We start from the raw sequence: 23,197 nt of genomic DNA, 5'->3' as shown, positions 1-23,197 counted from the left end.
CTTCTTATCCTCCTCCTCCTAATCCTCCTACTCCTCTTCAATTTTTCTTCCTCAATCACTTCTTTCCTCACCAAGTCATCGTCATTCCTCTTCAACCCCAATTTTAAGCAAATATAACACCAAGAAATTTGCAAATAGCGCTACTTTTGAATAGGCACGCTAAAACAAGATATTGCAAGACTCTGTTACCCCCATTATTATCTCGACGCGATTCAGTCTTTCTAGATAAATGGCTGAATTGCTATTGGAAAGAATTTTCTTTTTCTTATACAGTATAGTGTTTTGAGACGTGAATGAGTGAAAAATGGTATTTATTGATGCGAGTATTGTAATTCTATTAAATGTGTGAGAGTGAGTAGACGGGTAACGCGGATTTGCGAGACTTTTTGCGACTTTACCCCCCTCCCCCCTCCCCGCACCCATCCTACCTTCCCCGCACCTCCCCCGCTCCTGCCGCACCTCCCCGCCCCCTTAAGAAGAGGAAGAAGAAGGAGAGAAGAAGAAGGGAAGAAGAAGGAGAAGAAGAAGGAGAAGGGAGAAGATGTGACTATTGTATAATTACAGTATTTTATAAATGTATTATGATATGTGTTAAGAACCTCCTTTAGGTTGCTCTTTTTGACTTATCCTCAGTCTGATTATTCGGATGTTTGGGATGCAATAAAAAATAATAATAATAATAGAATACCTTAATCTAAGTATCTTAATCCAAGTAGAGTGAATAAATTTTATTTGTTTTTATTTTGATTTGATTCAGTCTTAGAACAGTCTAATAGAATTTGTAATTAGATTACTCCAAGTATCTATTACCATAGAGAAACAAACGCGTAAGTAGATATCCCATGGTATAGGGCGTTTATGTCGCAACTTTTACTGTTATCTCAAGCCGATTACTATCGATTATTGTCGATTTTTACTGTTTTGACCGGGTAAGAGTGTATGAACGGCATAATATGAGAGACTACCAGCGTCATAAAGCTTCACGGGAAAGAACTACGTGGACTATCGGCTTCGAGATAACAGTAAAATTTGCGACATAAACGCCCTATGACATGGGATATCTACTTATGCTATTGTTTCTCTATGCTATTACTATTGGAATATTGCTGTTCTATTATTATTCTTGACACAGGACTGTATGTACCAAAATATATCAGGGATTTTAGAAAATAACCAATAATTCTATTAGAAAAATGACATGGTATTATATTATATCTTAGTATTTAATAATATGAGGTAATGTCTGGATGGATATTCCTTGCAAACTTCAAGCGCTTGTAAAGATTTGTTGCTAAACTTTTCCCATATGAAACGCCAAGTTATGGTTGGTTCCCTGCTTCTAAAATTGAAATAAATGCTCTCATAAATACTATAAATATTGTTGAACTTGGATGAAAAGTGAAAAACTTTTGTGAGTAAATACTTCAATATTAGCTTGTTCCAAGCATGTTTATTTTAAGTAACTCTAAACAAAAAATATTAAGAGTTTAGTTGCCAAAACAAAGAGCTAAATTAAATTGATGCACCTTGAGGACTTTATTCTTCAACAAAAGCCGTAATACACCATTAAATAATAGCACAGATTTAAGCCTTGTTTTCCTGTCTGTGGTAATAGTTACTGCAAAGACCTTTGCCTTATGCTGTACTTGAAAATGATTTATCATCAGTTGTTGCATTAACTAGAGTATAATTTAAATTAATAATGGATTTTGTATAAGATACAAGGTGCGGCAGAAAGGATGAACGGTTTTCAAAAAAGTAATATGTCGTTACCTATGCATAAAAAAACATTTATTTACAGAACAATATTCACATTATTTTACAATTTTAGAAAATTAATGTTTGAAAACAATATCTGACAGGTGACGGCCGTTTTCAGCAATGCACTTTACAAGCCGCTCTCGGAAGTTGGATTGTACTCTTTCTAACATTGCCCTGCCAATTTGTTCGACTTCCTCACGAATTGCTCCCTTTAGTTCTTGAAGTGTACGTGGTTTATGCTGGTAAACACGTGACTTCAGGAAACCCCACAAGAAGTAGTCGCACATGGACAGGTCTGGAGAACGAGGAGGCCAATCAATGTCACCAAACCGAGAAATGATGCGACCACGAAAAACAGCCCGAATTGCTTCCATTGAATTTCTTGCTGTGTGAGCTGTCGCCCCGTCCTGCTGAAACCATACTTGCCGGATAGGAATACGTTTCCTTCTTAATTCAGGAAGGAAGAATTCAGTGAACATCTGTCTATAACGTTCTGAGGTTACAGTTACAGTGGTCCCGTTGTCGTCTTCAAAAAAGTATGGACCAATAACAAATATACTGCTCACAGCACAACAAACTGTCACCTTGGGACTGTGTAATGGTCTCTCATGCATTAATTTTGGATTTTCATCTGACCAATAACGATAGTTCTGCTGATTAACGGTACCATTCAAATGAAAATGTGCTTCATCTGTCGTAAACAAAATGATGTTTTGGTCAAATATGGCCTCCATTTCTCGAGCAAAATTCAGCCGCTTTACATAATCGCCAGGATTCAATTGTTGAACCATGGCCATTTTGTAGGGATGAAATCCTAGATCTTTATGTAAAATACGCCTTACTGACCGATCACTGATGTTCAGTTCAGAAGAATGTCTCCTAGCAGATCGATTAGGACTACGGAGTATGGCTTGCCGAACTCTTTCCACATTTTGTGGAGTGCGTACAGTGCGATGAGCCCCTGGTGGTCGTTTATTCATTACTGTTCCTACTGAACGAAATGATTTTAACCAACGTAAATGGTGTTACGAGTGGATTCATTTTCATTTCTTGCAAGATTGAAATGACGACGAAACTCGCGCTGAACTGTAATGATACACTCATTATTACGCACAAAACTGTCGTAAGTAAACACACGATGTTGCACATTCCACGAATCCATGATGCCGATTAAACAATGACAAGAAAAAATGGTATGATCTACCGAACACATGTTCACTTCAGCTGGCCCAATCCGACTACCCAAATCAGAATACTATCTGTTCTAAAAACATCCACCCTTCCTGCCGCACCCAGTATATCCTTAATCCCATCCAAGGGTTGATAAATAGGCTGCATACCTTGTTAGAGACTAGTTACGTGCATTTAATATCACATTAAACCGTTCAATTTCCTATTATCTCAAGGTGAATTATTACATCTTCTTCAAGACTCTATGCTAACACTGCTTAATCTTGTGAAAATCTTGCTATTAGAGGATAATTGAATATCTTCAAATTTAAGAAGTTCTTGCCAAGATTAATTAATTTTTTATACATAAAATAATAAAGGTCAAGATCAAACTCTCCCTCTTCCTGTTTTTTGTAATCGTAATTTACAATTTTTTACTTGAATTTATTAATCTCATCCATGCTTGGTAGAACTGTTTTCTGTATGAGATAATAGATGCACTTTGAAATAAGATTTTAAATCTGACATTATCACAGATAATAAAAATGAGTGTTGAACACAACATGCCACGTTCTCAATAGATCTCATAAATTAAAAATTTGTTTTAATTCAAGAGTCATGAACTACTGTATTTATCTCACTAATCTATTCTCTATTTCAATCTGTTTTATTCTGCTATTACAATTATTGCAGGATCAACGAGTGAAAGTGTTCTGCAAAAATTCAGGAAAAGTTTTTCGTTGCGCTTCTACCGAAAGGGCTTCGGGGGCAGTAAAGATGGTGACGAAGACGAGTCAGATCTGCCCTCCCGGGAGTCGCCCACCCCCACCCCGCCTCTCGGCACCGCCCCTGCAGCCCCCGCACCTCTAGTCAACAAGGATGATACTTCGGAGAAGTTCAGGTCTCAATTTTTATTCTGGTGAAATCAGTTTCATCCTATCTAAACATAAATAATTAATTCATTTATTGATTCAAGGTATACAATTATCAATTATACACATAATAATTAACTATAAAAATATGATAAGATACAGATGTCGGTCCGGGCTGAACTATATCTGTCGTAAGGTCCATTGACGGCTTAAATCATATATTCAGTGGAACCTCGATATAGAACACCTCAAGGGACCGCTCATAACATGTATTATTAAGAGGTTTGTACTAAAACCAGGTGTGCTATATACCGTAGACATTTCTGCTATATAGAGATATCTGCTATACAGGCTGATTCTTAATTATGGTAGAATAATTTAATATGTGATAGTAGAGCAAGTTTTTGTGGTGTAATGTACTACATAAGAATACATTTTATTCAACTTTTATTTAAATTTAGTTTACACAGCTTACATAATTCTTTTCAGAATTAAATTCTCTACAATTTTTATAGCGAAAAATTATTTGTTTACTGGTCATTAAAGTTATTGGGCATCAAACGTAGAAGTCTGTGTTTTTCTACTTAGATTTTTTGCATATTTCAACTTTTTTCTCAAAAACTACTCACACTACAGCTTCCAGACTAGTTTAATTCAATTTTTCAGATATTTTTCCATATGAATCCAGCATAAGTTTTTCAAAAACTAGTCCCCAAACAATTCAGCATCGGTGTATTTCACTAGAGGAACTGAATTCCGGGCGAATCTTTCACCCTGTATAGCTCGCTAATGAAGCGTTTATGGATATATATTATTTTATAAGAACTTTTTTCTTATTTTTACCTCCACTATCACGTATTAAATTATTTTACCATAATTAAGAATCACCCTGTATAAAAGTTTCCAGGGACTGCAGAATAATGTACTACTCTATACCGGGGTGTACCATATCGAGGTTCCACGGTACCCATGGTTGAATGGGACTTCCACATAAGGGACTCCGCACCATCATGAAGCTATATAATATATAATCTTTGATTAGTGGTTTGAAGTTATAATGAGCAAAGTTAACGTAATATTTTGATTCAATCCGTAATTTTGAGAGGAGCCATCACATTTTCTGTTGTAGAAAAATATTAAGAAGTGTTGTAGAAATTTGTTACCTCCACAAAATCATAGTTTACTGTTGAAACCATGTATACAGCATGGTTCACTGTTAACCATGTACATGCTTACTGGTAAAACCACGTATAAGCCATCATTAGGTGAATGAATTCGTTTCAATACCTGTGAAATAAATTAAATTCAATTTGTCTTGTTATATTTGATAGTACCAGAGGTAAAAATGCTCTGGAGGGGAAAATGCTCTGAAAACATTTTTAGAGATTAACACAAGAAGTTTCCTTGATGTAAATTGCCCATTGATTATATGCCGAGCAGCCAAGATCAAAGAGTGCTTTACCAGTATTAATTCTTTAGAAATGGATAAAAATTCAAAGATCAGTAGACTCTTTTTTCTATGTTTGCAACCGAGGAGGCAACCTTACTGTCAAAGCTAATAATGGACTAAGAATCAACTCATTAATACCAACTAATGTAAAATGTTGCATTATATCACCTATTCCAAATAGTGTATGAGGAACAATATATTATTTATTCATGAGTTTCTACCAAATATTATTTGCAGGTTTGGACCATTGATTTGGAGATCGAGTAAAGAGAGAAAGAAAGGCAAGAAGGCAGCAAGGGAGGCAAAGTGCAATAGTGGTGACAGTGGCATTCAAATTGAGGTAAATTAAATGTATTAACTTCATTCAATTATTGTGCAATTAACAAAACTTAGAGATTATTGGGAGAGGAACAAAACAGGCTCAGTCTCAATACTCTCTATCCAATATTTTCCTCTTCAAAATCTTGATGAACCACAGCTTTTGCCTCAACTTTGCCCACATCACTTTTTTAATGTTATTAAGTGAAAATAAAAGACATTATCTATCTATCTATCTAGCTCCACACAATTATGTTGGGATAATCTAATCCAATGGGAAGGTCAACATCTATTTCATTTCACCTCAAAAAGAAGTCTATTCAAGTTGCTTTGCAAGTATAATAGTCCAGTCACTATATACATTGGTGCATGCAATTTATATAGTAGTTCTGATTTTTTAATGTATTATTGGGGTACATAAGAGAAGTCCAGAACCAATTTCTTCATGCAAAATTTCCTTGTGCTAGATACAGAGTGGCCCAAAAACCTCGTATTTTCGGCTCATTTTCCAGTTTTCAGCTATTTCTGCCAAATCCCGTAATCGGACAGAAAAATTTGCTCCTGCTTTTTTCTAGAATATGACATTCTGAATAAAATGAGATCATTCGAAACTCTCTATCCCCAATGAGTACTGAGTTATGATTTTTCAAAAATGAGTAAAATTTGAAGAGAAAAATCAATTTTGATAAATTTTAGTTTTTGATCAACAATATCTCCCGATTGTTACCATTTAGATGTATAATTCAATTTGTGCTCTACAATCTGAGATCAGGTAGAGCACTCTATCTCATATAGATTTCCAGGTACACCTGACAACAATGCTCCTTGTATTGTGAAAAACACCTAATTTTCAGCTTCAACCATCATCACCAACTACATAGTCTTCACATTGATATTTCGCACAATGACATAAGTTCATAAGATTATGTTCTATGAGAATCACCCGATATATGCACTTCATTTCAGTATTTCCTAGTGGAGAGGCGCGCTTAAGGACACCTCAAGGATCAAAATTTCAAACACTTATAACTTTCGACACAATGGTCAGATTCCATCTTACTACACTTCATTCTTCTCGGCTCGTCAAGGCGGTCCAAAATCATGCATCATAAGTCAAATTCGGTCGAAAAATGGGAAATGTATTGTTGAGTGTACTGAAGCCCATATTCCAATGCACAAAAAATGGCCAATTTCTAGAGTAGATACAATTCGACTAGAAAAAGAGGTTATGTGATAGAAGAGTACATGTCGAAGGCAGCAGCAATTCGATTGAATTGATTTGCAAATAAAGTGTCCCACTCCTTTTGCGTGTTGCGGAGTACACACATAAAAACGGCCAATTTCTATATTGACTGGACTATAAGTGTTTCGTGTTTTGGTTGCATTTCTTCAACTAAGTCAAACAGTCGAAACGGTGTAAAATGATCATATTATCATCTTTTTCTAATATGTATTTCGTTGTTTTTTTCAGATGGTGGGACGGACAACTGGTGATAGTTCTGAGTCGCACGATACCGACCACTTGTGTGACGATGACATTGATAGTCCGCCCGCTGTAAGTATTAAATCTCTCATTAAATAAACTTTCATCTAGTGTTCATGCTCTTCATTCAAATCTTCCGCACTACATAGGTATTGTAAGAATAAAAAAGGAAGAAAAAATCAAGAGGTTATCTTACTAACATCCATGCTCTTGAATCATCAAAGATTGTCAGAGATTGTTACACTCCCGCCCACCTCTCCTAGCTCTCCCAGCAATTTCTTTGCAAAAAATAAAATAAATAGTTATTTGTGCAACTAGTGCGCAAAGTGACAGTTTGCTGCATCGAAAGAAACGTTTACGCCCGAGCCGTAGGCGAGGGCGGAATGGTTTCTTGAGTGCAGCAAACGAACTTTGCGCACGTATTTCACATTAATTTTTCCTACAGTACCATTGAATATGAAAAGTGGGTAATTATGGGTAAAATTGCCTGAATAATGTAGTAGTGTTTGAATGGCGGGGGGCAGCTGTGTGGTGTGTGCTGTGGGTGGGGTGCGGCTGTGCTGTCGTTGTCCTTGGTTATAATATCTACTTAATAATTAGCGCGTGTGGCTTCGTTGCACCTCTGTCACTATAGCAGCCACAGCAGTCACTGTTACCAACTTCATTTTGATTTTGCTGCACTGGTGCTCCATATAACTACTAACTATTTTGCGTTGTCATGCTGCACATCTGGAGTCGCAAAGTACTCACTTTGCGCACTAGGCGTCAAGAGTTTCCCGACAGTCAATGTGTCGGGACCTAGACGAAAACCAAGTCCTCGCTCGCTCACGACACCAAGCTCCCCGTCAGCCAAGCTCCTCTTTCAGAAGATCAGTTGACGCCGTCACCAATCCCCTCGAAAGTGGTTTTGAAAGAGTCGGCTGCTGGGAGTTGGTGGCGCATTTCCGTAAACGATATCGTACAATAATATTAACCAAGGACCACATGAACTATTTCGAGTGTCAGATGGATTGTACATTTACTGCAATTAAAATCGCTGACGCTCGAAGAATGGAATAACCTTGATTCTATTTATTGCCAAAATAGAGTCACATCTGTTACTTAAAACTATAAATAAACCTAACAAATTAACCGTCTAGGAACTGCTTTAAAAAGCTTTATGAGTTGCTTGGGCCAGACCATATTGGGCGGTTATCAGGCCTCAAAACCCAGTCAGCCAATTGGAGAGCTTCTTGCCCTGCCGTACTCTAACAACTCCTGGAAATACGCATTTGAAAAATATAAAAGATGAAAAATCACTTCAGCTAAGCTACTTGGTATTATTCTAGATACGAAATTAACATGGACATGCCACATTGACTGGTTATGGGGCGGCTCAGTAGAGTGGGTTTTCTATAAGGACGGTATTAGACCTCTTGTTCTCAGCAATATTGAGAAAACTCATACTTCGGATATTCCAGGTTTAATTCAATATGAGCAGCCATACAGTAGGGTGCTGCTTCTTCAGAAAAAGTAGTAAGCCTTATGGCCAATGCTGAATACCCGTCATTGTCGTCCAATATTTGTCTCGTTGGAGGTTATGACTGTGTCAGCTGTACGTCATGCAAACTCTGGTCAGGGTCAGGGACGAGTTGGATGTCTTGAATGGAGGTCTGAGATACACGGACATTCACCAGACAAGCATGTAATCTGAATTCCTTTTGTCAGGCTAAAAAAACTTCAAGGACATTATAGAATATTATCAATCAATGCATTCAATAAGCTGCCTGTTAATTTGAAAAATATAAAAGATGAAATCACTTCAGCTAAGCTACTTGGTATTATTCTAGATACAAAATTAACATGGACATGCCACATTGATTAGTCATGTGGTCGGCTCAGTAGAGTGGTTTTTCTTATAAGACGTCTGAGAACTCTTGTTCCTCAGCAATATTTGAGGACGTCCTACTTCGGGTTTTTCCAGAGTTTAATTCAATATGGGCTTATCCTATGGGGTGGAGCAGCCAATACTAGTAGGGTGCTGCTTCTTCAGAAAAAAGTAGTAGCTTATGGCCAATGCTGACTACCTCGCTCATTGTCGTCCAATATTTGTCTCGTTGGAGGCTATGACTGTGTTCAGCCTGTACATCATGCAACTCTTGGTCAGGGTCAGGGACGAGTTGGATGTTCTTGAATGTAGGTCTGAGATACACGGGCATTTCACCAGACAAGCATGTCATCTGAATGTTCCTTTTGTCAGGCTAAAAAACTTCAAGGACATTATAGAATATTATCAATCAAGGCATTCAATAAGCTGCCTTTTAGTGTGAGAAATATGAATCAAGCCCGTTTTAAAACTCAAGTTAAAAAGCTGCTAACAGAGAACCCATTATATAATGTAGAGGAATTTTTCAATTTGCCCGTCGATGTAGTAAATACTTATTTTGTGTGATGATAATATATGTGTATGAATATGTGTAGGATTTTATTCTTGACGACACCTAATGTACATTAAATTGTATTTATTGGCGGATTAACGTATTCTATTCTATTCTATTTCAGATGCAAATAAATATATATATTTTTTAATTGAGTTTGATTTTTTGTTTGTAGGTGAGACGACGAGGCACAACCGGCTCGGAGGGCAAACCGTCGCGACCGACCTCAGACGTCATCAACCAGATCCTTATCGACAAGCTGCGCGCCGATCTGGCCGCACACGCCGTGACGCGCCGGGGTGGCGCACACGGGGCGCGCAACGTGCGACGAACGCACTCCGATCTCGGCGGCCAACGCCTGTTCAACTGGAGATGCGCAACAGTTACCGGCGCATGTTCAGCACCCGTCCCCCATCAAGATCAGGCCCAACCTCAGCCCGCGGAAGAGCAGTAACAGTTCCACGCAGGATCTCAATGTTAGGACGTGAGTATTTTTATTGATTCCAGTTGATGCTGAATATGTTTGACTTTTGGATTCTACTTAGATCTTGAAGGTGCAATCTAACAACGGGTGTTTTTTTTAGAGTTATAGAACTTTAAATTTATGCAATAAAACAAGAATGGATTATTCGATTGACATATATTTTTGTTTTAAAAGATAATCTTGTGTCATTTGGATGGCATATTTTTGGATGGCTTGTTGGAGTAGGTCTAATAATCAAGAGAACCCGAGTTCGAATCTCGACCGGGGCAATAGTTTTTGACCACAGCACAATCACATAGATATACGGCCACCCCGTCTTTCGGAGGCGACGATAAGCCGTCGGTCCTGTCTACCTGAAACGTAGTTGTCATTTCTCATCATCATCCCTCTCACTCTTTACCCACGCACAAGCCTAAGAGCTTATGTGAGCATCACCCTCAGTCTTATTATCTTTATATTTTGGATATTATTTGTGGCATATGACCGCAACGGCTGGCTCAGAAGTAGTCCAATCTAATCGTCCAATTTTCTATCACTTTTCCCAACATTTGTGGCCGTATATCGGCAAGAACACGACGAATGTTGTCTTCCAAATGGTCAAGCGTTTGTGGCTTATCCGCATAGACCAATGACTTTACAAAGCCCCACAGAAAGTGGTCTAGCGGTGTTAAATCACAAGATCTTGGAGGTCAATTCACAGGTCCAAAACGAGAAATCAGGCGTTCACCAACGTTTCTTTCAATAAATTCTAGCATGTGAGTCCTTACATTATAATTTTTTTTTTCAAATTCAAATTCATTTATTTGTCATAAAATAATACAGATTGATAAAATAAATATGTAACTTACAAAATGGCACTACGGCAAAGAAAACTTGTGCGCCGGCAGTGAGTTCGAACAACTAGGTACAGCAACATGTCAATAGAAAGAAAAAGAGCTTATTCAAACCACTAGAATAACTAACATTATGGAAACCAGGTCACATCTCAAAACTTGAAAACGATAAGACAAAGTAACAAAATCACAAGCAAATGACAAACTTAAAAAGACCAATTCAGGAAGCCATGACAATTTTTTTTAATTTATAACACAAGAATGAAACACTACATAATGGATATAGATAATTTAAAATAAACATTTATCCTAATCCAATCCAGTATAAGATTCATTATGGATTAATTATAAATCGATTGTGGCACGAGCTGTGCGTCATGATGCTTCGTCTTGTTGGAGGCACAGCACTTGGACATCATGGTTGTTCAATTCAGGAATGAAAAAGTTGCTAATCTTCCATAAAATGGATGGAGATATATTCAACTCCTGTGCTCGAACACATTCGGGGCTTCCTCAATGCTATGCTCCACAGTAGCAATAACTTTTATTTATTTATTTATTAACTAGTAGTTCTGTGAACAGTGGACCTCACGCAGTATTCTCATCCACAAGTACCTGATTGAAACTATAGACCTTATGGAAATACAGCAATAGACTGGCTTCTCCACACATTTGTGTAATCACTTGTCAGCTGATTTATGATGAATAATTATTCTATAATCTGATTTTTACTCTAATATTGGCGTTTGAAGGACGCTCCTTTTTCCTTTTATATTATCCTTGAAATGCAAAATTTCCAAAAACCTTGTACATACGTCGACGAGCAATTAAAAAAGGAACATACCTGTTAAATTTCATGAAAATCTATTACCGCGTTTCGCCGTAAATGCGCAACATATAAACATTTAAACATTAAGAGAAATGCCAAACCGTCGACTTGAATCTTAGACCTCACTTCGCTCGGTCAATAATAAACATTACATAATGTTTATTACATCAATGTTTCGGGAATAATCCCATTTGACTTGTCAAAATGGTAACTTGTCAGTACGTAACTTGTTCTGTACGCACCGTACGGCGACTCTGGGGATGTGAGGTTTTATCAATAAGAGTAGACGTGGAACGAAAACGTTGCATGATTAATCGAATCAACTGCTCTGATGGACGATTTTGTCGACGATAAAATGGATGTAAGACGCGATACGTATTCCGCTTAGAACCATCATTTTTTAAATAAAATTGCACGAATTGCAAGAATTGTTCAGGTGTGAGTTTATTCATGATGAATTGCCAAACAAAACTGAGAATAAATCACTAACAACTGTTAAATCGGTCGCCATCGTGAACAGTAATGTCAACTTTTGACGATAAAATGGATGTAAGGCGCGATACGTATTTCGCTTAGAACCATCATTTTTGAAATAAAATTGCAAGAATTGTTTAGGTGTGAGTTTATTCATGATGAATTGCCAAACAAAACTGAGAATAAATCACTAACAACTGTTAAATCGGTCGCCATCGTGAACAGTAATGCCAACTTGAAGCTCTTTGAATTGAATTGTAAAAATCTTTATTCATCATCATGTACACGTACATCAGGAACAGCGTCAATATAATACAAACAAACATAATATAAAAAGTAGTAGCAAAATTGATAAACAACAATCATAAACCTACAGTGTGATCCGTAAACTCTTGTAGGGAGTACTGAGACAATGATACTAAATACTCCTCGAGCTTCATACTCATTTTTTTATGTTCTCTATTGCCTGTAATTCTTAAGGCAGCATTATGAAGTATTTCCTTCCCATGTGGTGCGTTTTATTCTTGAAAAATTCTAACCTGTTTCTTTCCATTATCCTCCCAAATCTAGTATAGTAGCTATGAGTCTCATTCCGTAGTTCCATAGAGAAACAATAGCGTAAGTAGATATCCCATGGTATAGGGCGTTTATGTCGCAACTTTTACTGTTATCTCAAGCTGATGGTCCACGTAGTTCTTTGCCGTGAAGCTCTATGACGCTGGTAATCTCTCATACTGTGCCGTTCATACACTCTTACCCGGCCAAAACCGAAAAAATCGACAATAATCGACTTGAGATAACAGTAAAAGTTGCGACATAAACGCCCTACACCATGGGATATCTACTTACGCTATTGTTTCTCTATGGTAGTTCTTCTACAGGGTAATTCCTAACATACATGATAACATCAAATACATATTGCCCGTAAACTGTAAGAATGCCAAGCTACGAAAAAACCAGTTTAACAGAGTCCTTTCTTTTTAGATGCATCATTATTCTTAGTGCTTTCTTCTGTTGAATGAGAATTCTATCAAGATTGCTCTTGGTCGCGGCTCCGCAAATGCATAGACCATAGGCCAGATGGGAGTGTATTAGTGAGAGATAAAGCGTTTTCATAGTTAAAAGACTGCATTTATTTGACATTTCTCTAAAAAAAATCACCCGTTACTAGTGGGAAAATGAGATAAAAACAGTTGTCAGTCAATGTAGAATGTATAAAAACAACTAAATAATAAAGTATGATATGAAGAAGAAAGCTTTGAGGTTATGGAAACTTGGATTTAACATTCAAGATTTTGTTTCAGATCGAAACGCTTTGGAATCCGACCGACTGGCATGAGGAGGTGTATCAGTCAACCACTAGGCATCAACGATCTCTCGCCGCTCATGCGACGGAAACCTTCAGGTTAGTAGCTCAAATTCAAATTCATCCAAAATGTCAATTTTGGATTCATTCAAATTTCCTTTCCCGATTCAAATTGCGTTGTATATTTGAAGCAGGCAGTTCTGAATTTGAAGATAAAATAGTACAGTATCACTTGAATTGGAAGCTCTACTTCCAATCTCCACAAGATAATATCTACAGGATTATCTAGTTTGTTTTATTCACATGAAATTGTATCAAAATGGTAAATATTGAATAGTAAACACTACTTCCAATCTCTACAAGATAATCTCTACAGGATTATCTAGTTTGTTTTATTCACATGAAATTGTATAAGATTTATTACATTTTTCAGGAGCTAGAAACCAAGTTCTTAGTGAAGATGAGAGAGGAGCGACATCAGATGATGAAATGCTCTCTGATTCCGAATCATCAGTTGCGTCACTCAGCGAAAGGAAGAAATCTTTCGAACTGGTAATTTCTTTATCAAATATTATCATCAAAATTTGTTTGCTTTTTAAATGTGAATTTGTGTTTAGAAATAGTGTTCTTGATTTTAAGCTTTATAAAATAAAACTCAGGATGTGAATTTGTGTTTAGAAATAGTGTTCTTGATTTCAAGCTTTATAAAATAAAAAACTCAGGAAGTCAAAGTGCAAATTTTTAGTGATAAAACATGAAGAACCCAAGACGTAACCTATAAACTTGAGTGTTGATAGGAAATGACATTGGGTAATACGGCAAGGTAGAACATCCGAAAGGATCTCTCTGCCGATATAAGCCATAATAATAAATAAAAAAAAAATAGAAGAATAAGTAAATTTTTTTCAATTTTTATTATTATTCCAACGCATCATGCTTTCAAGTTTATTTTATCTAATAATAATTTATCAAATTTAGGATTGATTCACTTTTCCCCCAAATAACATTAGTGAAAACTTTCTCTTGGACCATAATGAAAATGAGAATGTCACATGGAAATTGTAACAGTTTACAGTGCAATGATACTAAATGAAAAAGTCTTTAATTTTGAAAGGATAGGCTGGTAAAAGTTAAAACTTACTATTCATAGATTTCAAAGACTTGCGATTGCAATGTCACATTTTAATAGTTCGCTGATAAACTGTGAACGAATAGTTTTTCAAATGCGTAGAACATAGTAGTGCATAAATTAGTATCTTACGTGACATGAACGGGAAGGGGCCTTTTGCAGGCGAGAACGGTGTTCCTAGTCGAGGCGTTAACCGAGACTAAAATTGCATTCCACCACTACAAAAGACATTCACGTCCAAGTAACGTACACTATTTTTTATCATAATAATCTAAAGAAGAATAATTGAGAAATAGAAAACATTACCTGCTTGTGCTGAAGTTACTACAAGCATTCTATAAACATACCTACTTTACAAATTCCGAATCAGGAATTTTGTGAAAGTTGACAAAACTTCCACCTGGAGCGCTAGAGTTAAATATGTCCACTAGACTTTCTGAAAGCAACAGGAACTTGAAGAACTTGAAACTGGACGTAGTGAAGTCGCCTACCCTGGCTGGCTCTTGATCAACTGAAATCTTGAAGTGAATGTCGCTGATGTGTTGCACGCTGTGATACAGTATCATTCTAATATATGATACTGTATCTACTAGACTTTCTGAAAGCAACAGAAAGTTGACGTATGGAATGATGGACGTACTGAAGTTGCCTACCCTGACTGGCTTTTGATCAACTGAAATCTTGATGAAGTGAATCTCACCTCGGGTGTTGCACACTATAATTCGAATATATGATACTGTATCCACTGGATTCTTTCTGAAAGCAACAGGAAGTTGACGAACTGAAAACTGGACGTACTGAAGTTGCCTATACTGGCTGGCTCTTGATCAACTGAAATCTTGATAAAGTGAATGTCACCATCATTTAGCAGTATTCTATAATCTATAAGGGTTCTATGACTCAAAATTATAATCATGTTGTGTATTGATATGCATTGTTATTGATTAAATTAATTGAATTGAGTTGAAACCTATTTCAATCTTTTTTTTTCAAATTGAATTGATAATTTTTGTTTGAAACAGGCGATGGACGAGGAGGTAGTGATCCTGGCAGAGGCAGTTTGGGACCACGTTGCCATGGAGACGGAGGAGTTGGCATTCAGAGCGGGTGACGTCATCGAGGTGCTCGACACCCTGGACAGGGACTGGTGGTGGGGGGCACGCAATGACACCGTCGGATGGTTTCCTTCCGCTTTTGTCAGGGTAAATTCCGTTATTTTATTAATATTTTTTCTTATCTGTTTTCCCCTTTTAATTTAATTTTAATGATAAGTAATTTTGTAATGAGGGATGAATAAATGAATAATTTCAAGAACTTGTATTATAATACTATTACAGTATTAAGAGGAAAATTTTTTTTGTGAGGTAAAAATACTTTATTCTTGTTTTGGAACTTCCAATTATAATTACGGTGAATAATTCTAGTTTTTTTATTTATCACTCTCACATTACACATTTTCACTCGGAAAAACCAACAATACTTTGAAAGTTGAAAGATAAGTTTGTGTACCTTAAAATTGATTGAAGTTTTGAAAGGTTTGATGATAAAACCGAATCATATGATAATATATCAATCATCAAACCGAATCGTAGTATAGTACTAGACTATAAAACTTGAACATTTCAAAGGACATGAAATCTATATATACCTGAAACGTAGGTCTCCATATAAGGGCCAAGCCACACGAAGCGTTTTTCAGACGAGTCGGCAGGGCAGGAAGCTCTCCAATTGGCTGATTGCGTTCGGGAATCATCTGATAATCAGTCAATCGGAGAGCTCCCTACCCTACCCAGTCGTTTGAAAACACGTCATTCAGATAGGAGGGGTTGCTTAGTCGGCGTTTCGCCGCTTTTGAATCGGAAGTCAGAGGTGAAATCCCAAGCTGTTGACTTTATCAGCTAAACAACTTACTCTTCCAACATTTTGTTGTCTCTAGAATATAATTTTTTTCAAGTATGAAGATTCATAACTGTAGAATCAAAACATTCTATAAATATCAGGTTCTACCATTGCCGTCTCTATACAAGGCCAAATGGTTGAGTAGCTGTAGGCTAGTAGTCGCCTTCTAGTGATGACGTCACATAACAGCCATATGGCCTTGTATAGAGACGGCAGTGCTATGTAGATGGTGCATATGGCTCTCAATCTAGAATCTGAATTATACTGGTCATAGCTGAATGGTCAGCGGGTAGAACCATTGCCGTCTCTATACAAGGTCATATGGCCGTTATGTGACGTCATCACTAGAAGGCGACTACTAGCCTACAGCTACTCAGCCATTTGGCCCGTCTGAAAAACGCTTCGTGTGGCTTGGCCCTTATATGGAGACCTACGTTTCAGGTATATATAGATTTAATTTCAGCTATGACCCGTATTCAGACTTTTGATTAAGGGCCAATTTTCACCATCTACGTTTAACGCTAAACTACGTTTACTTGTAGATATGGTTTCATTTATCATAATTTGCTCCATTGGGAGTTTAAACGAACAGCTGACATTTCTCTGTTTAACCCGGGTATCTGAACATTTATATGTTTATATGTTTACGGGCATTGAACGGAGAGATGTCAGCTGTTCGTTTAAACCCCGTATGAAACACATTATGATCAATGTAACCATATCTACAAGTAATCGTGGTTTAGCGTTAAACGTAGATTGTGCCCTAAAATATGTTATTCTCTTGGAAATGGGTGAATCCTTCGCATACTACTGAATTTAAGTGAAGACATTCTGTATTGTTTTGTATATTTTGAGAAATGAAATTATTTGATTTGGTACAATTCGACTGTTGATGTCTGTGTTTGTGATTGCAGTTGCGAGTTAGCCAGGAGGACACGGTGGAGGACTGTTTGGCGGCAATAGCGTCGGGAGGCAGCAAACAGCTGCGACGCCGCACCAGCATCTCGCTGCTCTCCAACGACCAGGTCAGGTCCAGAGTGGTCCGCGAACTCATCAATACCGAGCGTGATTTCGTCAAAGTACTGCGTGATGTGGCAGAGGTATGTCGCATCACTAAGATATTACATCTTTTGTAATGGAGAAGTAGCGCCATAAGAAGAAGAAATTCAAATTCATTTAGTGCATAAAAAATATACAATTAAATCACAATTAATAAAATTTCGAAATGAAGCCGTGTGTAATTAATTCCATAACCTTAACCTTTGGACAACATTTTATCAAAATTTTTGGAGAGAAATAGTACTGGTCAGCCTAGTTTACCTCCTATGTCATGATTATATAGTGAGGTCCACGTTATAATGGCAGTGAAGAAAGATAGGAGAAAAACGTTGCCAAGTCTTTCCATTTTGCCACTGAGTGTACACAGTGTTACTCATTCATCCCATTAAATGTGATCTAATAATAATTATCATTTCCTTTAAAATTATCAATTTAATGTCAAATTAATCAAGAAAAATATATTTTTTCATAATTTGATTAAAAAATTTGCTTCCATAACTGAGATCAGATTTTTATTGTTATACAAACCTGAAATGGCGGCTAATTTAAAAAGCTGTGATACACCAATCTGAATTTCAAAACAACAGAAATTAAGTTATTTGGTAGGTATACTATTCCAATTTCTTCCAAAAATTATAGAAAATAGAAACCCTTTTTAAAATAAGTAATTTAATTGGAAATAATTCTGAAATAATCTTTCAATTATTATTTATACCGGTACGAGTAGGTCTACCCTAAACGTGTAGGCTAACTGAAGCATGGATAAAGTCTAGGATGGTTAGTTATCAACTTTAAAATGTCATTTCAGGTATTTTATTTGTGTTTCTCATACGGTAATGTCTAAATATTATTTCATTGTTTCAAAAATACATTTTAAATCAATTATACGACTTGTGTACCAAAGTATTTTGATAGAATGAAGAAAAAAAATGGCGGCTGAGATTGTTAGTCTACTTTTGTACAGTCACTGTCAAAAGTAAGAATAAAATATTCTGGCAAACTGACAACATGCAAAGCTAGAGAGAGATAGCGCTATCTGTTTTGTTGTAAGATAGAAAAGGACAGCAACAGTATTGTACACTGCCATTATAACGTGGACCACACTATAGTGTTTCATACAATAAATGAATAAAGTGAATAAATAATATTTTATAGCAATGAAACTGGATCAAATATATATTCATACATCAGGCAACTGAAAATCTTTTTTTACTTTTTAAAAAAGTATCTTTTTTTAAAAACTTTCATTCACAACATGTTTCAACATATTAATGCCTTTTACAGGATACTTAGATTTTAATTTCCTGATAAATAAAAGTAGCCCCACTAACAGTTCATACATATTGTAAAAATTATACATAGTAAGAGATTTAGTCCTTATTTCGGACTTTTTCACCTATAAATTTGGAAGAAAAATAGCACAAGGACTATCTTATTATTTTTCCTCCACCTACTGTCAAAAGTACTTACTTTACTCCCTGAAACATGATACTAAAGTGTCACTTTTTTGCTCTCGGTACTAAAAAACAGAAAAAACTCCTAGGGAGTAAAAGTGACTCCATTTAAATAACATGGAAAGCATCTCTATTTTAAAAACGTACATTTGAAATAGGTCAGAAGGTCTAAGCTCAGATGAGGAAGCATATAGAGTAGTCATTAAACCAACTAAATTCAATATCTCAACCAGACATTTGATCGATAATATATAAAATTTATGTTTGTATGCTGAAATTATTATTACAAACTTCATATCACTATACTAGAAAAAATGTATATTTTTTTTTTTTAATCCGTGTTATTCAAAATACAGCCAACGAATATTACTTATTAACTAATCAAATTTGAAACGGGAACTTCATCATAGCTGTAGTTGTAGCTGTCATTGTTGTTACAACTTTAGCCGACAGATAGTGCTGTCGGAGGAGAACTGTGATTACAAGCCAGCTGTTTCTGTTACTTTTTAGATTATGTTGTAACACATTGTTGGTCACATACTTTTTTAAAAATTATTTTATTTTGCAGTTTTTATAAAAATGTAGGTGGAGGAAAAATGTTGTGTATATCACGAGTGAAAAATGTTTTCTCCCTCAGGAAAATTGTTGCCCTCGGCTTCGCCTCGGGCTTCAAACTTTTCCCTCAGGGAGAAAAAACAGCACTTTTCACTCTAGATATACAAATAACTATTATCTTTCAATGTTATTACATTAGTGTCATCTGCATTGTAAATAAATAAATAATAAATTTTCATTAAAATTTAATAGGTTCTACTTTATTTAATTGTAATCTACGTAATGTTGATATTTTTGGAGGAAATATTTTCAACTTATCAAACTTCTATTTATTCATCTTTTGCAGGGTTACCTGACTGAATGTAGAAGGCGAAACGATATGTTTAGTGACGAACAGATCGCAACTATATTTGGTAATTTAGAACAATTATTAGAATTCCAGTCCGACTTCCTAGAAGACCTCGAGAGGCATGTGGACTGGGACACGCCCCATAAAAGCTGTCTGGGTGATACGTTTCTCAGGCATGTAAGTAACGCCATTGAAGTGCAATATCAAAGTAATTATTTAGTTGGTGTTTTTTACTTTCCTTGCCCTACTACCATAGGTAAGGAAAGTATTGCTTTCCAAAAAAAATTAAGGTAGCCCAATTTCAAGTTTTCTATACGTTTCAAGGTCCCCTGAGTCCAAAAACATGATTTTTGGGTGTTGTTCTGTGTGTGTGTGTGTGTTGTGTGTGTGTGTGGTTTGTGTGTGTGTGTGTGTGGTGTGTGTGTATGTGTGTATGTCTGTGAAACACGATAACTCCATTCCTAATTAACCGATTGACTTGAAATTTTAAACTTAAGGTCTTATACATAAGATCCGACAATAAGAAATTCAATAAAGTTCAATTCAAGATGGCGGAAAAAATGGCGGATAATTACTAAAAAACCATGTTTTTTCACGTTTTCTCGAAAACGGCTCTAACGATTTTCTTCAAATTATACCATGGATAGCTATTTATAAGCCCTATCAACTGACATGAGTCTCAATTCTGGGAAAATTGCAGGAGCTCCGTAATTCTTGAGAAAAAATGGCGGATAATTACTAAAAAACCATGTTTTTCACGATTTTCTTAAAAAAATTGACCGATTTTTCAAATTCGTACCCTGTATAGTTATTTATCAGCTCTATCAACTAGCATGAGTCTCCTTCCTGAGAAACTAATGGGGGGCCCACCCCATCCTTGAGAAATGGACTTTGTAACCTCCTTCTCGTGCATGAGGTAGGTAGGTAGAGCAGTGTTTATAAAAAGAACACATAACTTAGTCATGATATTTCATCTGTAGAACAGCTGTTTTGACAACTTTTAAAAAATCATCGAATTTCACAATTTATACAAAAAAAGTACTCTGAAAACAATATCATATATACACATATACAGTAGTCTGATCGTAGTTTCAAATATGTTGCCGCCAATCGTCATTATGTTATTCCCCTAAATTATTCTCCTTTAAGAATGAGGCTTACAGTTCAATGGGCAAGAAAAGTTGTGTGAGTGTACCACACCAGATTTTTTCGATTATAAAATGATTAATCCTCTATTAATAATGTGATAAGTACAATTTCATTTAATTATTTGATGCGGTACTATTTTTGGTACCATTTCTATTGAAATCAAAGAATAGAATCAAAATCTTTGAAAAAAGGACCCGCACCATCCTTGCTCAACTGAGATCGGGGCTATTCTGTGATTCTGGACACTTACATGTCCATAATTACTGATGGTGTGCGTGATGCATGTCCCGACTGTGGCAGCGGATCCCACAGCACGGAGCATCTTTTCAGCTGCTCCTCTAAGCTATTGACAGCTGCCAGCTTCTAGACTGATCCCTGTGGGGTGGCCCGCTTCCTGGTCCTTGAGACGGAGAAGGAGTGAAACAACAGGGTTCCCGAAGCTGCTACAACAACAACAACAAAATCTCTGAAAAATAAGAAATTAATCTGAAGTTGGAAGTATTGATAAATGTGAAAGATAGCGTACTTTTGGAACTTTTTCTTCATGTCCTTCAATTTCTTCAATTCTACTATATTGTATTCAAATATGAATATATTTATGTATAAATATTTATATTTATATTTGTTTGCATATTAATAAACAAAGACAAATTCAATACTCGTTAATACACCATATCTAATACGTCCAAAGTTTTCAATACTACAATAACCTATTCTAGACTTACATCTTGCAAACACAATTGTCCTTCTATTGCCATAGAATAATGAATTGTCTACCTGAAAAATTCATTCTAAATAGAATTACTAAGTGTTTAATTATGAATAAGAGAGTGGGTATGTAGAAAAGTTTACTTTGGACTTGAGATTTCAGAAGATTGAATTGGTTTTTGTTCTAGTGCTTACATTGTTATATTGTACATTCATTTATATTCTAGTGTTTATATTGCATATTGTTTCTTTTTCGGTACTAATTAAATTGTCTTAGACATCCATCCTAATTACTTTAACATTTTTGAACTCTCTTCCAGAGCTCAAGCATTAGCTTTTCTGGGAGAGCCATTATTTCAATATTAAAATAAAAGAAAACATTCGTTGAATATTGTTTTTTAAATTAGTTTAGATTATAATTAGTTATAACATAATAATGTTTTTGTTTCACTAGTTTGTGAAAAAAAAGAATGGTAATAAATTGATTTGATTTTGATTTGAAGTTATTACTCAACACCAGACTCATTATTTGTGGGCTGATAGTAATACAAAATAAATATCTAACTGGTGTTTCAAAAAGGACGCACATCGAAGTTTGAGGGAATATATTTTCTGTATAGGGAATATTTTGTTCCCCCAAATAACAGTTGGCACTACCGTACTCATTGTTGAACCGGCATGCGCCATTTTACATTTACTAGTGCTTGTTAGGGGTCGATGTCAAACAAGGCAAACGACAGAAGAGACCAGCGACAGTCGAGACCAGCGACGGTAGACACCGGCGACATTCGAGGCCAGCGACGGTGGAGGACTCCTGAAAAAGTGGCCTCAAATGTCGCCTGCGTTAGGCGACAGTTGAGACCACTCTAATTTCTGTACACTCCCGACAGTCGAGACCTGCGACCGTAGAGGACTCCTGAAAAAGAGGCTCAACTGTCGCTTGCGCTAGGCTCTCCAGAATGGTAGACAGCACCAAAAGAATATTATCATTTAATTTGTATGGATTCACCAGCAATTGAATATATCCCATTATTCCTTCCATATTATGAATAAGTATTGCAACTTTACAACTGTAAATAAACTTTAGTTGCTTCATCATAAAAAAAAACGAAATTTTCAAACTCGTAAATACCTTTTTGATACTTTGATGTCAAATTCTCAGTTCATGATAGATGTCGGATATTATTCTACAAATCAATATCCTGTTACAAATTAATAACTTTTATCAATTTCACACATTCACATTTCACATTTTCTTGATCTATATATACATTGAGCTTTTCTCATAAAAACAAAATTGTTCATTGTTTCATTAACGATGTTGCTTATGGAATTAATCACATGATTACTTTCATATGTTGATAACATCATATGTATAAGTTATAACCATTATAAAATGTATTTTGTCTGGAATCGCAGTAGGATGTGTCCTCAACTGTCGCCTGCTGCAAGCGAGTCTCTAATTTTTGTACAGGCCCGACAGTCGAGACCAGCGACA

General features: G+C 36.1%; 1 protein-coding gene across 1 annotated transcript; it reads left to right on the top strand.

The window, feature by feature from the left end:
* Positions 1-3,628: 3,628 nt before the first annotated feature.
* LOC120355842 (rho guanine nucleotide exchange factor 4-like) lies at positions 3,629-20,050 on the top strand (the record flags this gene model as incomplete). Its single annotated transcript, XM_039444572.1, is given in 11 exon segments — positions 3,629-3,832; positions 5,491-5,593; positions 7,043-7,126; positions 9,647-9,839; positions 9,842-9,865; positions 9,868-9,955; positions 13,396-13,496; positions 13,831-13,949; positions 15,549-15,728; positions 17,340-17,525; positions 19,840-20,050. Coding segments are annotated over 9 exon segments (1,186 nt in total), but the record flags the coding sequence as incomplete, so codon positions are not given.
* Positions 20,051-23,197: the final 3,147 nt, after the last annotated feature.

This window comes from Nilaparvata lugens, unplaced genomic scaffold (genome assembly GCF_014356525.2).
Source record: "Nilaparvata lugens isolate BPH unplaced genomic scaffold, ASM1435652v1 scaffold4967, whole genome shotgun sequence".
Taxonomy (NCBI): Eukaryota; Metazoa; Arthropoda; class Insecta; order Hemiptera; family Delphacidae; genus Nilaparvata; species Nilaparvata lugens.
This window is presented reverse-complemented; position numbering and strand designations above follow the sequence as displayed.